Below are 17,199 nucleotides of genomic sequence, written 5' to 3' on the forward strand. Positions count from 1 at the left end.
GTAGAATTGGGGTAATCTGGTGGTTTGGTCAAACTTTTCACATTTGTCACAGCTTGGGGAACAGTGGGGCTTGCTATTACAGCCTACTATCCCCAGTGAGTTGTGACATTTAGCACATCAGTTGTATCAATGGCAATGAAAATAACATCACAGCAGGTTAATCCCTCCAATCCTTTCAAAGGCAGGCCAAGTTGAACACCAGGCAGGGTGTTGCTTGGTTCAGTTTGTAAGCAGTTTCATTCCACAATAGGTCAAAATTAGAGAATATGGAGTTGTTTAGCAAAGTAAGTTCATGATAAATACAAAAATAGGAATACATTTATACTAACTCACTTCAATAATTTCTTTAATGTAAAAATTCAAACTCCATCTGTACAGGAGAGAAATTCCACATTTTCCACCCATTTTGCTGCCTTGAATGATTTCTGGTGTCTGTGCTGATCCTTAAAATACCCCCCCCCCATCAAAAGACTCTAATCAAAGAAATGTGTCAACACCAGAATGCTAAACATATCCTGAATGACCAGACATTACTAACAGATCAGCGATTGTTTGGATTAGTGCCAAACAGCTGCCCATCCCACACTTCTCTTGTGTGTCTATGGAAGACTAACCCAGTAAGAGTTTGGTTGTGGAAACTACTTCAAGGGAAACACCTGCTCAAAATTATATGTCCACATATCTTCCTGTGGAAATAATAGTAATCTCAAACTTTGACATCCTGCATTTCTGTTAATATATTACTGGCTATGCGCTTTCCATTGATTTTATATCACTTATATTCTACTTTTGAAGATACAAAATGAAGGATCCCACTGTCACCTTTACCAATCTGCATATCATGGTTCCTCTGTTCCTCTACTTCATTTGAAGTCTTACCACTTAGTGTTGGCTTCAAATCTTTATTCTAGATTCCAAAAAGAATCAACTCACATTTCTCTAATGAACTGCATTTGCCACCCGTCAGCCCATCCAGCTAGCTTTTCAGTATCCCCGTGATCCTTCATAATCAAATGGTCTGTTAATTTGGTGTCACCAGCAAATTTATATATTATTTCCTTATTTCTCAAGCCCAGATAATTTTTGTAATAAATGTAAAAGCAGCTCAAAAGCAGAATTTTAAATATCACTCACCATTTTTCCAGTCAAGTTCCCTTTGCCTCTAGTGCTTTCTTTCCTTCAACAATGCCTACATAGGCAGCCATATTTGTCATAAGTCCAAGCACCATAAATCTCTTACACAGTACCTTAGCAAATGCTTTTTGAAAATCCAAAAATCCCATCCACTGCATTTCCTTTATCTTTCATCTCTCATTTCAACACAGAATTCCATCCAATCGCTCAAGCATAACCTTTGCTTTAGAAATCAATGCTGAATAGCTATGATGAACAGTTTCTTCAAGTGTTTAGTAATTTAATTTCTGTATTTATAGACTCTAATAGTTTACCAGGTGTCCCATGGTTTTTTCACGTACCCTAGTATTTTTTGAGAAGGGGCATCTCATTTCCCACCCTCAAATCCTCTGGCACAATTTCCCTTTCATTACTTGAACTTTTCTCCTGTAAATTATTGCTATCATCCATCATTCTATATACACAGCAGTTTAAAACTTTTAACTACTGTCTGGACACATCTATTTATACATTAGAAAAAAGCCTTACATCAACTGTGCAGAAAAAAAATGATGGTAACACTTCAAGACATTTGCAAAGTGTTTGTGTTTGGTTCACATATGTTAAAATGGCCATTCTGATCCTCAAATATAAACAAATCACAAACTTGCACAAAACCAAAAACCTCGTTATTTCCAATTACCAAAACAGGAACCGCGAAAAGTGCTATAAAAAAGAGTTGACGACAGTAGTATGGAATATTAGATTTTCTGAAATCCTTTGCTCATGGTCCAAGAGGCATAACATTTTTGAATGTGAAACTGCTTGAATTTATATTTGAATCCGAAATGGTTTACAAGAGCAACTGTTGAAAAGAATCCATAAATTAAGACAATTCAATAAAAAGTCACTGAGTGGAAGGGGGCATGTGGAGAATAAAAAACCCAGTAGATTTGATGGCGAAAAGACTTGTTTCTATGCTGCTGCATTCTCTGATTCTTGCCAACAGGAAATTTTCTTTTCAAGTAAAATCTTTCCCTTGTTCAAATTCAATCATTATGGAATTGTTTTTTCATATTTATAATAGACGTCTCAACTTTACAGGAATGCAGTTGTCAATAGGTTTGGGCCCTTTCTCTACTAGCTGCACTTCAAAATATAAAACAGCAGAACTTGGGAGAAACTGCAGAGCTGACCCACAATAATGTCATCCACTTTTTCCTGTGGGTAATAATCCTGAGTTATCTGCACTCTGGATTTTAAACTGGAAAGCTCAGCGAGCAGCAGAGACTAGCACCTAATACTGAAAGAGCCACACACATGCGGCAACATAAGGGCCCGACTTGTGTACACAGACTTCAAGTGCTGCCTGGTTGTCTGGCTTACAGGAAACATTGATCAGGTGGGCAGAAAAGCAGAAAATAGAATACAATCCAGAGAAATGTTAGGTAATACATTTGAGGATGACGAACAAGGCAAGGGAATACAGGATAAATGACAGGGTACGGAGCAGTGTGGAGAAAGAGGGACCTTGAAGTGCATGCCCACAGATCCCTGAACACAGCAGGCAGGTAGATGAGATTAATACAGCACATGGGATACTTTCCATTATTAGCCGAGGCATCAAATGTAAGAGCAGGGAGGTTATGCTAAAACTGTTAAGCCACAGCTTGGGTATTTCATACAGTTCTGATTACTGCATCATAGGAACGATGCAATCACATTAGAAAGGGTATAGAGGAGGTATATGAGGATGTTGCCAGGATTAGAGAATTTTAGCTATAAAGACTGGATAAGCTGAAGTCGTTTTATTGGGAACAGGGGAAACAAAGGGGAGACTTAATTGAGGTGTATAAAATTAAGGAGCCTTAATGGGTAAGAAGGACCCATTTCTCTTAGCAGAGAGGGAACAACAGCCAGACAGCATAGATTTAATGTAATTAGAAGAGGATTAGAAGGGAGTTGAGAAGTTTTACCATCCAGAGATCATGTGGGGGTCCGGAACTCACTGCCCAAAAGGATGGTAGAGGAAGAAACCATTGTATTTAAAAAAGAAATACTTGGAGATGCACCTGAAGCTTTGTACCTAGGAGGCTAAGAATCAAGAGCTGGAAAGTGAGATAGATTAAGCTGGATAGTACTTCTCAGCCAGCACAGGCATGATGGGCTGAATGGCCTCCTTCTGTGCTACAAATTTTCTATGTTTCAATGGGGCTGAGAGAGGGGCTTTAAAAAAGAATCAGAACACAGCTACCAAGAAGTCAAATTGCAGAAGGCTGCAGAACCATCATTGAGCAGTAGGACTGGATACAGAAAGATTGGGTTTTTAAGTGAAGTAGATAATTCAATTGAGCAGGCTAATGTTAGCATGCTTCTACTTTTGTGACAATGCTTCAAACAGAAGTTGGACAGATACAATGTAATTCAATCTCATTGCATTTCACATTCTGTAAAGCAGCTGGCTGTTCAACCAGACTGCCTCACCTAGTGTTATAATAGCACTAAGATAAAAACAAAATACTGCAGATGCTGGAAATCTGAAACAGAAACAGAAAATGCTGGAAAATCTCAGCAGGTCTAACAGCATCTGTGGACAAAAAAAAAGTTAACATTTCAAGTCCTTATGACTTCTTCAGAGCTAAAGAGAAGTAAAATGTAATGACATTTATACTGTTTAAGGTGGGGTGGAGCGGGTGAAGCTGGATAGAAGACCAGCGATAGATGGAGGCAAAGGAGAGATTGTCAGAGACATCATGGACAAAAGGACAAAGGGTTGTTAATGACAGTGATACTGGCTAAAGGAGGTGCTAGTGGTGGCTAATAGTTTTTCCTCCAGCATTCGCATTTGCTTTTATCTTAGTGCTTAATTCACTGCCACTTCTCTTCCAGGAATGCCTAACTTGAAGAAGTACTGCTCTTCTCTCCGACAGAATTTCCATTTGTCTCTTCTGCCCTGTTCATCTTCATTGCTTTCCATTTCTCTCCTGGTGTTGGACAAGGTGTTTACCAAAACTCATTTTCACAGCCATATTTCCTTCCTCAGTGACTGTCTCCGTCTCACCCCACGTGGATTCCAAGTGAAGCTCCATCCCTCATGTTTCCAATCCACCCAGGATTACAGGCATCTCCGGGACATACAATGCTCCTCGGACTGCTTTTCTCGTCGCATCCTGAGATCCATACATATGAACACAATCGACTTCTCCCTCCAGCAGCACCGACTCACCCTACCTCAAAGATGTCCTTGCCCCCAGTTTCATTTTATTCTTCGTCTCATCCGACACCTTAACAAGAAACTGTCTCTCCCTTTCAGGTGTTAAGGAATACAAGCTCCAACAACTCATTGATACCAACACCCATCCAGGACCCTCCACCCCTTCCTGTCCCTCTGACCCCACGCCATCTTCTAATCCCAGCCCTTGCCGTGTATTCACCATACCCCCCCGACTTTCCCCTCTCTGATGCTAAACGTTCAGTACTCAAAGGGCTCAGTTTCATACCCTTACGCCCTCACTTCAATGAATTCCGGGCTCAGCACGATGCTGAACTCTTCTTCCACTGCCTCCATTTCCGTGCTCACTTCTTTGGCCAGGAGTCCGCACCCCCCCAGATCTACTGTTCCTTTCACCTGCCTCCAATATTCTCCCTCCACCTGGACCTCTCCCTCTGCCTCTTTTCATTGAGAACTCTCGGCGTGACATCAGCCATCTCAATTTCTCTGCTCCTCTCAACCACTCTAACTTGTCTCCTTCTGAACTTGTCGCACTCCGTTCTCTCAGGTTCAACCCTACCTTTGTCATCAAACCTGCCCACAAGGGAGGTGCTGTTGTCGTCTGGCGCACTGACTTCTACCTTGCTGAGGCTGAGCGCCAACTCGCAGACACTTCCTCCTACCTCTACCTGGACCATGACCCCACCACCGAACATCAAGCCATTGTTTCCAGGACTGTTACTGACCTTATCTCTGCTGGAGATCTTCCCTCCACAGCTTCCAACCTCAGTCTCCCAGCCCTGGACAGCTTCTACCTCCTTCCCAAAATCCACAAACAGAACTGTCCCGGTAGACTGATCGTGTCTGCCCGTTCCTGCCCCACAGAACTCATTTCTTCCTATCTTAACTCCATTCTCTCTCCCCTTATCCAGTCTCTTCCCACCTACATCAGTGATTCCTCTGATGCCCTAACGTCATACCAACAATTTCCAGTTCCTTGGTGGCAGCATGCTGGAGTTGGCGGAAATGGCGGAGGATGATCCTTTGAATGCGGAGGCTGGTGGGGTGAAAAGTGAGGACAAGGGGGACCCTATCATGGTTCTGGGAGGGAGAGGAAGGTGTGAGGGCAGAGGCGTGGGAGATGAATCAGACACGGTTGAGGGCCCCGTCAACCACAGTGGATGGGAAACCTCGGTTAAATGTCACAAGCACCATTTTGGAAAGCGGCATCATCGGAACAGAAGCAACGGAGGCGAAGCAACTGAGGCCCTAACCGCCTCCTCTTCACCATGGATGTCCAATACCTCTACACCTCCAACCCTCACCAGGATGGTTTGAGGGGTCTCCGCTCCTTCCCTGAATAGAGGCCCGAACAATCCCCATCCACCACCACTCTCCTTCGCCTGGCTGAACTTGTTCTCTCACTGAACAATTTCTCCTTTAACTTATCTCACTTTCTCTAAATAAAAGGTGTGACTATGGGAACCCGCATGGGCCCCAGTTACGCCTGTCTCTTCATGGGGTATGTGGAACATTCCTTGTTCCAGTCTTACTCATGGCCCCTCCTACAACTCTTTTTTCGGTACACTGATGGCTGTTTCGGTGCCACTTCATAATCCCATCTGGGCCTGGAAAAATTTATAAATTTTGCTTCCAATTTCCACCCTTCCATCACCTTCATTTGGTTCATCTCTGACACTTCCCTTCCCTTCCTTGACCTCTCTGTCTCAATTTCTGGTGATAGACTGTCCACCAATATTCACTACAAGCCCACCAACTCCCAAAGCTCCTCACACCCCGCTTCCTGTAAGGACTCCACCCCAATCTCTTAGTTCCTTCGCCTCTGTCGCATCTGTTCCGGTGATACCACTTTCCAAAACAGTGCTGCTGACATGTCTTCCTTAACCGAGGTTTCCCATCCATTGTGGTTGACAGGACCCTCAACCGTGTCTGACCCGTCACTCGGGCCTCTGCCCTCACACCTTCCTCTCCCTCCCAGAACCATGATAAGGTCCCCCTTGTCCTCACTTTTCACCCCACCAGCCTCCGCATTCAAAAGGTCATCCTCCGCCATTTCCGCCAACTCCAGCATGATGCCACCACCAAGCACATCTTTCCTTCATCCCCGTCGGCATTCCGTAGGGACCGTTCCCTCCAGGACACCCTGGTCCACTCCTCCATCACCCCAACACCTCGTCTCCCTCCCGCAGCACTTTCCCATGCACTGTAGAAGGTGTAACACCTGTCCATTCACCTCCTCCCTCCTCACTGTCCAAGGGCCCAAACACTCCTTTCAGGTGAAGCAGCGCTTCACTTGCACCTCTTTCAATTTAGTCTACTGCATTCGCTGCTCCCAATGTGGTCTCCTCTAAATTGGAGGCACCAAACATACACTGGGTGACAGCTTCGGTCTGTCCGCAAGCATGACCCAGGCCTTCCTGTCCCTTGCCATTTCAACACCCCATTCTGCTCTCATGCCCACATGTCCGTCCTTGGCCTATTACAATGTTCCAGTGAAGCCCAACGCAAACTGGAGGAACAGCACCCTTATCTTCCGATTAGGCAATTTACAGCCTTCCGGATTTAACATTGAGTTCAACAACTCTCTCCTCCATCCACGCCCCCTTTATATCCCCTTTTTACAATATTCATTCTCATTTGTTAATTTTTATTTTTTCATTTGTTAATTTTTATTTTTTATCTACTTATTTTTATTTAAATTTATTTTTATTCTTTGTTTTATCCTACTTTCAATATTTTTCCCACCACCATCCCCTCCCCCCCCTCCCATTAGGGCCATCTGTCACTTGTTCATGTTGTTCTTTCCAGAGTGCTTACCCTTGTCCTGCCATTATCACATTCTGCTCTCTGACCTTAATGCCACCACTAACACCTTCTTTAGCCAGTATCACTATCATTAACACCCCTTTATTCTTTTGTCCATGACATCTCTCCTTTGCCTCCATCTATCACTGGCCTTCTATCCAGCTTCACCCATTCCACCCCACCTTAAACAGTATAAATTTCATTACATTTTACTTCTCTTTAGCTCTGAAGAGTTGGAAGGATTTGAAATATTAACTCTGTTTTTTCTCTCCACAGATGCTGTTAGACCTGCTGAGTTTTTGCAGCATTTTCTGTTTTTGTTTTAGTGTTATAACAGTCTGCCTTAGGACAGGTCAAAGGAATGCACATGCCCAGGACAAGAAAATCTGCTCCAGATCATAAGCAGTTTCACTGTTCCACTCCTGGGTCCTGTCACCACATAATTTGATTCAAAGCAGCTTCCATAAAAAGTAGGCACTCAGACCACTGAGCAACTGAGACTACAGTACAGCACCTGTAACATTATCTAAGGAAATCAAAAATTTGTGACAATGGGGTGTAAAGATTTCATGTGCTTTTATATTGAAATTTATTGTATGTAAGCAAATGTAGTCTTCATTTTGAAGATGGCAAAATGCACAAACATTATCAATTAATCTACTTGTTTGATACAATTCAAGGTGTTGTTCAGAGAAATGTGGGCCAGCGCACTTTAAGAACTTTCTACATAGTTCTATATATATTTCTATAGGAATAGTGTGATAGAATTATTAAGATTCACGGGTACAGGTGGATAAGGTCCCAACTTCCCATGTTCTCCGAAGAACAGTGCCTCCAATAATGCAACAGTATTTCATTATATTGGAATGGCAGCCTAGAATGCCAGTAACTAATTAAAGCTGACAATGGGTTCAAGATAGCTATTTCTGTGAAGTTCATTAAGTATACTGTAATATTGCCATGTTAAAATAAATACTGTTCCTCTTGTGTACCAAAGTATATTTGTCTTAACGTAACATTAGAAAAATGGATCAATATTATGTTAACCCCCAAATAAAAAAAAGTTTTCAAATCTTCGAATATTGAGGATTTGGGTAAGAGTTAAGCTTTGCTTGCACCTGTAAAAGTGAATAGCAAAGCTTGATTGAAATGTTAATTAGAGTGGTTGAAATGTTAGACATAGTGGTTAAGTTACTGGACTATTGCCAGTCACCCGGATCCCATGAATGAATAAAAGAAATATACACACAAAAGTACCTTTTCTCCACTGGAGTAAAAGAAGTATCGTAATCGAACGATATTACAATGATCCAGTTTTCGCATTATCTGCAGCTCACGATTCTGTGGGAAGAAAAAAAATCAGAAACTGTTTATCTATATATCAAACAGCATCTGATCATGATCGACAACTATACACCAGGCCAAGACTCCTGACGACAACTCTACTTAAAATATGTCCAGATTGAAATCACAGAAGGTGTCCTCTCCTACTGAACTTGCTCCAATCAATTACTTATCACTGACAGGTTGCCTTTACATGGAAGCAGACACCATGCAGAGATAGGTTAGGTAAGGTGGCCAAAAGCTAGGTCAAAAAGGTAAATTTGGTGGCTTTCAAAAGGAGCAGGCCATTAGCAAGGGATTTTGAGAAATTAAGGCCAAAGGACTATACGTTCTGGCACAACAACAAAGAAATGCAGTGCATGCACAATAGACTAGAGTCCAAGATTTCAAGACAGTTGTGGGGGGAGGGACTAAGTCTAGAGGAGATTGCAGAGATAGGATGATGCAAGGCCATGGGCAGATTCGAAAATGACAAATTTAAATTTAATGTTTTGGGAGCAGGTAGCCAGTGTAGGTCAGTCAATATAGGAGTGAAGTGTGACCGGGGCTCTATGCAGGACAAGATACAGGCAGCTGCATTTTGGAAAATTTGGACGTTGGGAGGCTATGAAGGAGACCATTGGGGTAGAGTCCAGAGGTGACAATATCATGGGCAAGGTTTTCAGCAGGGATGGACTGTGACAGGTGGAAGAAAAATATTTAGACATTACATATTGCACTTGGATTCAGTGCCACAAGCAGCCTTCATGTCTGCCATGCTCCAGAGTGCTTCTTTGCCTGCCCAATTTCTAAGTAAACAACAGTGTGGCCCAAGGATCAAACTGAACTTTCTTGGCATGGTACTTCAGAGTACTGTAATGCACCATGGACTACCATTCTCCTCTTTATGTGCTCTCATCAGACCAAAACTCAGACAATAAATCAATTGACAATTTGGTCAAAAGACAGATAGTGAATGGCAATCAGTGACATACACAATGGGATTAATTTTCTCCCAATCTCCATCCTCCTCACAATTTCAAAATAATGCTTCCCCCAAGTTTCCTTTCAAATAGGAAAGAAGCTTTGAGATAATGGAAGAAAAAACATTGTCGTAGAGGGGGTAATAGATATCAAAAAATTAAATAAGAACACAAGAAAAAACAGTAAGGGTCAACATCCTGAAAATTGAAACCAGAATTTGATGGTATATATAGAAATGAACAAAACATTCAGAATGTTTTAAAGAGAATTATTAGAGAGATTATTAGGATGAGAGAGATTATTAACTATAGCTGGATATAATATAGTAACGACAATAGTGCCTTGCCTTACACGTTTGAATAGGGCTAAGAACTTAATACTTGAGGTTGCAATATTTCCAGAAAAGACAGGTTGGGGTAAAAAAAGTGCGAGTTGACCTATTAGTCAAGGATTCTATATCACCATGCTAGAACACAAAATGTTCTTCACTCTCTAAATTGTCACACTGCTTGCCCTGCATGCAATACAGGATGAGCAGAAATTTCCTCCAACTAAATATTGGGTCTGAAGCCAATATCTCCAGTCCCTGTCACAAACTCTGTTCTCTTGCCAACAACTCTATACCTCTCCTTGACAACCATCTGATACTGAACCATACTGTTCACAATCTTGGCGGCATATTTGATCCCAAGATGAGTTTCTGACCACATACCTGCACCATCAACAAGGCCTCCCTACTTCCACCTGGGAGCATCATCACACAAACCCCCATCTGCCTCAGCTGACCATGACTGAAACTCTCATCCACACCTTGGCCACTTCTAGACTTGACTGTTGGCTAATCTCTCAATTTCCATGTTCTATAAATGAGTCATCCAAAACTTTGCTGCCTATGTCCTAACTCAAACCCAGTCCTGTTCACCCATCAGCCCTGTGCTCAACAATCTACATTGGCTCCCAGCCCAGCAAGTTCTTTATTTTAAAATTTGCATTCTTGTTTTCCAATCCCACCATGGCCTCACCCCTCTCCATCTTTGTGACCTTCTCCAGCCTTACCAAGGCTCTAAAATCTCTGCACTCCTCGAACTCTAGCCTCTTGCACATCCCCTATTTTAAATCATTTCACCATTGGTTGTCATGTTTTCAGTTTGCCTAGGTCCCATGTTCTGTAATCCCCCACATGCCCCCCATCCCACCTTTCGACTCTCCTCAGAATCCTACTTTTGACCAAACATTTGGTTGTGGCCTAATATCACCTTGTGTAGCTCAGTGTCAAATTTTGATAACACTCCTCTGAAGTGTCTTAGGATATTTTACTAAGTTAACAGCGCAGCATTAATGCAAGTCTTTGTCATTGCCTTAGGAAGTTGAGAAAAGACAGAATTCATATCCATACAATTTAGAGACAGGAAATGAAATGTTACAATTCTTAGCAAGCATTACTGGCCACCATACAGTGGTGGTAAGATAGAGGTGAAGGCAGCTGAGAGAGCGGTGCAAGAACAGCAGGAGAGTAATATAGGATAACTTTAACTATCTCAAGATAGCCTAATAAAGTTCATGCTTAGAGTCAAACTGGGAAACATTTAGGCTGTTTTTGCTTCCTAGATCAGCATTCCTCTAATCCAACAAGGAAAACACTTGATTTGGTTCTGTGAAATGAAGTAGGGCAAACTTTGATGGGAGTAAGTCAACAATTGGGAAATAGTGTCCACATTAAATATTCAGTGAAAGCACAGGAAAGGATATGAGTCAAAGATAAGTGTGATGGATTAGAAAAAGGCCAAGTTCAGTAGATAAGAAGGGATCTGTCCCAAATTAACTGGGGGAAAATAGCAAATAGGTTTATGGATCAGTGATGGGAAATCTTCAAAAATAGATCATGACCACAGCACAAAATATATTCCTATACAGGCAAAAACACAAAAGGGAGGTTTACCTTGGGGTAAATAAAGAGCCTAAAAATAAAAGATTGTAAGGGAGGCAAAAGATAAAAATTACAGAAAAGGAAACCATGAATCAAGTGTGGTAGGGAACGTGAAAAAGGCCAGCAGGTATTATATAATTGAAATTAAGAATTTTTATAAGTATCTAAAAAGTAAAAGAATAGTCAAGAGGGCAGGACCACTGAGGGATAAAGGAGTTGTCTAATTACGAAGGACAAAGGTATGGTCCAGATCCTAAAATAAATACTGTGTAAGAAATTTTATAAATGACAGTGTGAATGTAGTTTACTAAAAAAAGTTAGAAAAGGAATAGGTTCTGACAACCTAACTCCATGCATTCTAGACTATTGCAAGAAGTCAGAGAATAGCAAAAGCTCTAACCATGATTTTTCATTTCTCTTTAAACATGCAAATCGTGTTATGGGACTAGAAGAAACAATGCAATACCTGTGCTCAAGAAGACAATGCAGTCAATATAACCCATAGGGGTTTCCAGGTGGTGTTCAATAAGGTATCTAAAGTCCCACAGAAAAATTTGTATGAATGGTATAAAAGGAAATGCAGCAGTGTGAACAGAAACTTAGTTGATAAACAGAAACAAAGTTGGGATTAACGAGCGTTACTCAAATTGGAGAAAGATTGAAAGTGGCATACCTTCAGGGCTCAGGTATTGGGTCTATTTTTGTTTGCGGCATAGAGGTTATAATTTAGTCTTGGGTATAGGCTGCACTCTTAAAACTTACTAATGAAACAGAAGAGGAACTTTTGGCAAACTGTAATAAATCTACTCTAGGGTGACAAGAAACAAACTGTAAAACTTGCCATTGGGTGACAAATGCAATTTACTTTTGCTAAGTACACTTTGGAGGAAAACAAGCAGTGGGAGTATACACTCAATGGAAAGACACTAAGGGTGTGGGTGAAAAAAAAGGCTGAGGAGCTCAAATACACAATCATTTAAATTCGAGGGCAGGTAGATAAAGAAGACAACAGCATGTGTGTTTTATAAAAGTAAAGAAATAATGATAATTATGTATAAAGTGTTGGTTAGGCACAGTTAAAAAAAAAAGTACCTTGCAAGTTTTGGGTGCCTCATTAAGCAAAGACATTGGTGGTAGAGGCTGCAGGGAAGGAAATGGTGCCTAAGTAAGCTTGGTGAGTTGTTGCCATGCATCCTAGTGTAGACTGCAACCACAGTGCATTGACAATGGAGGAATTGGTTGAAGCAGAGGCCGGTACCTCCTTCAAAGGGAAAATTAGATAAATATTTGGAGCAGAGGAAGATACATGGCTAAGGGGAGATTGTGAGGGAGAGGGGTGTGTTTTGGATCACTCCAGGAATGATGGGCTGAATAGCCTCTTTCTATGTTGCAAGATTCTATGGCTCAACTGACACAGAATCTTCAAAGTAGGTGTTACCTGGGTGGGGAGTTGCAATCAGTCAGATTAACCTGTGCCCTTTATCGCCTAAAAACCTCCTTAGCTGGTCTCAGTCAGCCATTGTTAAACTCCCAATTGGAGGATTCAGGCCAGAGTTCTCAAGGTCTGTAACCAAATTACTGACCTTGAGCCCCCACCCCTTAAGAGAACTGAAATGCCACCAGTGAAAACCCTACAGCTTTCCCTTCTTTCCCCCTTCCAACTTTGGGTCAGCGACAGAACTCTTGCCAGTTCAACACCCTTTTAGGGCAGAAGATCTAATCCTTAGACCTCTTAAGGCTGAGTCATTATTCTGAGTCAATTAGAATCTAAAACAGTATAGAATTTCCAACACTAAATTAACATTTGAAATTATCAAAGGAAAGTTACAGAATTTCAACCACTCATTTATACAATTAATAGTGACTGTGTTTTGAAGTTCATGACTTGAGACAGGGTTTTGATGCAGCTGATCAATATAATGAAAATTGGAGTAGTTAACAGGTAAACACCAAAAGTGAATTTTCAGTTATAAAAAGCTTTCCACATTTGTTTTTTTTAATGGCAGTCTAAATAAATAATTTTTAGCTGCTTGATCTTAAATCTATTTGTCCGGTTAATCAATTTCTTAGGAGAGGGCTGCCTACCATTACTCCCTCAATCACATGATGAGAAGGAAAGACTGCTGTGTAAAGCGTTTAATTTTGTTTTGAAGGAATCCACTTATTGCAGAACCCATGTGCCTAAAAATAATTAGACCAATATTTTACCATTCCTGTGCAAACAGTCTAAGGGAGTAAGTTCTGGCAGGAAGAGACATTTATATACATCTGTATGTGGTTCTTCCAGCAATTAGAATGATTTCAACTAAGCTTTGGAATGGTTTTAAAGAACTACTGCAATTAAAATCTATGCACTGCGCCCATTCACCATAGATGAGAACGCTACTGCACACAGCAGTTTCAACATGTTGAGGAATATCAGCACCAACCTCAACTCAGGCTTAAGTACCAGTCTCCAGGAAACTAGGCAGAATAGGACTGAAAATTATACATCCGGTATCAAAAGTCTACTGCTCCTGTGCGAATATTCAATTGATGTACAGCAAGCAGTATATATGCTTTAGTGAAACAACCAGTATATATGGTATCTTAAAAATACAAGTTTGCAAGATGCCTCTTTTAATGATAAGGCTCTCGGTGGCCAACAATTCCAATACATTTTACAAGTACATACCACAAACGGTTACTGCACAATGTAGGCATGTCAAAATTTATAAAATGAAAGCTTTTATTTAACAAAGTTTTAATTTTCTAAGTATTTAGTTTAGTGGGAAATCTAGTTGAGAGGAGGGATCAAATTTTGACACTTGCTATAACTTAGAGGACATGAGTTAAATGTGACAAGATATTATGAATGCAAATCATTAAAGTGTTTGAATTTGGTAACGTTGCGTGATGAAGGACTTCAACTTGACTTTAAGCCGAAATACTTCGGCAGATTAAAAAAATAACAAGTACAGATACGATGCACAGCTTAAGGTAATGAAAGCTACAATCTGAGCAGCCAAAGGATAGGAGAAAAGAAAGTTAGTTATTTTGCATCAGCATTTACTCCTGTGTCCCATGTGGAGTTACAATTAAAAAGTATTTTGAAAGATGACATGATGTGTGGCAATATTTGAATATATAAAGTACCTTTAACTTAGTAAAGCATTCAGGGTGCTTCACTAGAAATAAATCAAGGGGGAAAACTTATTGGATTTAGTATATGTTTAAAAAATGGTAATGGAGTAAATAATGGAACTTAAACTAAAGGAACTTAAACATGAAGAAAATCTCTAGTGCCTGAAGGTTTTCATTTAAAGGTGTTAAAGGGTAAGGAAATTTCAGATGTCATAATCTTCCAAAATTCTTACTTTTGAAATTGTCATTGCAGTGGGAAATTGCATATAAGTAGATGAGAGAAACCAGGTAACTGCAGACCTGTCAGTCTAATACCAGTTGTGCGAGACTTACTACAATCTGGAATTATGTAGGGTGATGTCAGACGATGTGTGAAGAGCAAGCCATGTCTAACTAGTTTAATTTCTTGTGGGAATTCGTTAACATAATAGGTAAGGAAGTGTCTATGGATGTTATCTACATGGACATCCAGAAGGCACTTGATTAGGCTTGTAACTAAAGAAGTGTATGGAATTGAAGACAACTTTGTAACATGGTCTGGAAATTGGATGGAAGAAAGGATAAAAGATGTGTACTGACAATTGGCACAATGTGACAAGTTCTCAAGAGATCTGTACTGGGGCCTCAGCTTTTCACCATGTACACTAATGGCTTGGATGAAGGACTGAAAAGTTGGGAGTCCAAGTTTACAGGTGACACTGCAGATGGGAGGAGGTGGTTACAAAGGGATACAGATTAAGTGGGGCAAATTAAGTTCAATGTGGGGAAAAGTACAAGGTACAGCATTTTGGATTGAAGATACAAAAATCAGTGTATTTTCTAAATAGAGAGAAACTAGAAGTTTCAGGGAAACAAAAATTATTTCCAAGAGGTGAGAATGAATTCCCTTGACATCAAGACAAAATTTGATAATATAGTATCAAGGAGCCAGAGTATTAAGTCAATAGTAATTTGGGGAAACCCTGGTGGGTTGGAGTAATTCCTAGCACAAAGGTCATCACTGCAGGAGTTTCACTGGACAGTGTCCTTGGCCCAACCATTGTCAGCTGCTTCTTCAATGACCTCTCCTCTGTCCTAAGGTCAGAAGTGGGAATGTTTGCTGATGATTGTAGCTCACCACCAGCTTCTCAAAAGCAATTAGGGATGGCCAACAAATGCAACATCTATATCCCATGAATGAATAAGTCAGTCCATATACACAATCACTCAAAGCTAGTAGCTGGATTCAAAGATCAATTAGAAAGGCGAATGGAATATTCGCCTTTATCTTATGGGGAAGTTATGCCGACCCCATCTGGTGCAGTGTTCAGTTCTAGGCACCACATTCCAGTAAGGATACATTAACTTTGGAGGAGATACAACGCATATTCACCTGAATGATATGAGGGCTTCAAATTAGGAGAACAGGTTACATAAATTTGGCATTTATTCTGAGTATAGAAGATTGAAGGTATTACATAGTTATGTACAGAATAGAAAAAAGCCATTTGGCCCAAGTGGTCCATGGTTCACATGAGAACTCCCTCAGGGCGATTTATCAATATGTTTAAAATTATAAAAGGACTCAACAGGATAGACAAACTATTTCCCCTGTTGGGGAATCCAGAACAGTGGGCTAAACTTAAAATTAGAGCCAAGCTAATTAAGAGCAAGGTCAGGAAGCAAGCACTTATTTCCCATGCATAGGCAGCAGAAATTTCAAAATCTCTCCCCAAACAAATTGGAAACTTTTCAGGACAGAAACTGATTGATATTTCTTGGGGAAGGATATAAGGGATCTGGAGCTAAAGTAAATAAATAGCATTAGGGTACTGTCAACCGTAATTTAACTAAATGGCAGAATAAGCTTCAGGGGCTGAATCTAGGCTGGTATCCCGTCATGCTCCTGATTGGAACATTGCAGTCAGCGCATAGGCTTCGAGAGGTCCAGAGGAGAGCCGCTTGTTGCAGTGTGCCTAGTCTCTCCCCTGCTCTTGTAGTAAAGGTGCTGATATGTTTTAGTTACATTTCTGGCAATGGTGTCAAATGGTTTGAGACATCCACCAAAAAAGGTTATTGAGCAAAGCACCATGATATATTCTAACCTACATTATCTAGCCCCAATTGATTGCACTGCAGAGGACATTCCACATTCTCTACAGCAAAGGAACTAGAGTTGTTTAGATTATATTTCATTTTATATCCTTCAGTTTAATTCTTAAGTTTTTATTTATCCACCACATTTCAGGAGTTGATATAGCACTTACTACTGGTGATGAGAGAATATTGCATACATGATAAAGAATTGCTTCTCTTATCTCTAATTTGCTTATATCTACATATGGCCTTGTTCTTGTGCTTTGCTCTTAATTTTTAAATACCGTTGCCTTTCAAGATTAAAAAATACCTGAATTATGGCTCCTCCAAAACCTATGCAAGTCTAAACTGGCCGAGACATTACAATTCCTTCAATAAAATTCAATTTTATTCTAACTTGTTAGGGCAATGCAAGTCATGGAAATTCTAAGCTGATGCAGCAATTAAATGTATGGCTACAGGTTAAATACTACAGCCTATTTTAATGCACGGAAAGGGTTGTGCTTAAATAAATGCAAACTTAACTTCTCAATCATTGAAATAGCAAACCATAAATATGAATGTTTGTGCACACCTGCTGAAGATACTTCAGCTCAGTTAATTTCAGCTTTGAAAA

At 40.5% G+C, this 17,199-nt stretch overlaps 1 protein-coding gene across 1 annotated transcript in view; it reads right to left on the reverse strand.

Moving 5' to 3' along the window:
- The window catches only part of gsk3ba (glycogen synthase kinase 3 beta, genome duplicate a), a 173,650-nt gene that overhangs the window by 90,217 nt on the left and 66,234 nt on the right, over positions 1-17,199 (reverse strand). The window contains exon 3 of the mRNA XM_078559969.1: positions 8,408-8,491. Within this exon, the coding sequence (XP_078416095.1) occupies positions 8,408-8,491 (84 nt within the window). The remainder of the gene's footprint in view (positions 1-8,407; positions 8,492-17,199) is intronic.

Source organism: Cetorhinus maximus, chromosome 16, assembly GCF_964194155.1.
Source record: "Cetorhinus maximus chromosome 16, sCetMax3.hap1.1, whole genome shotgun sequence".
In the NCBI taxonomy this organism is placed as follows: Eukaryota; Metazoa; Chordata; class Chondrichthyes; order Lamniformes; family Cetorhinidae; genus Cetorhinus; species Cetorhinus maximus.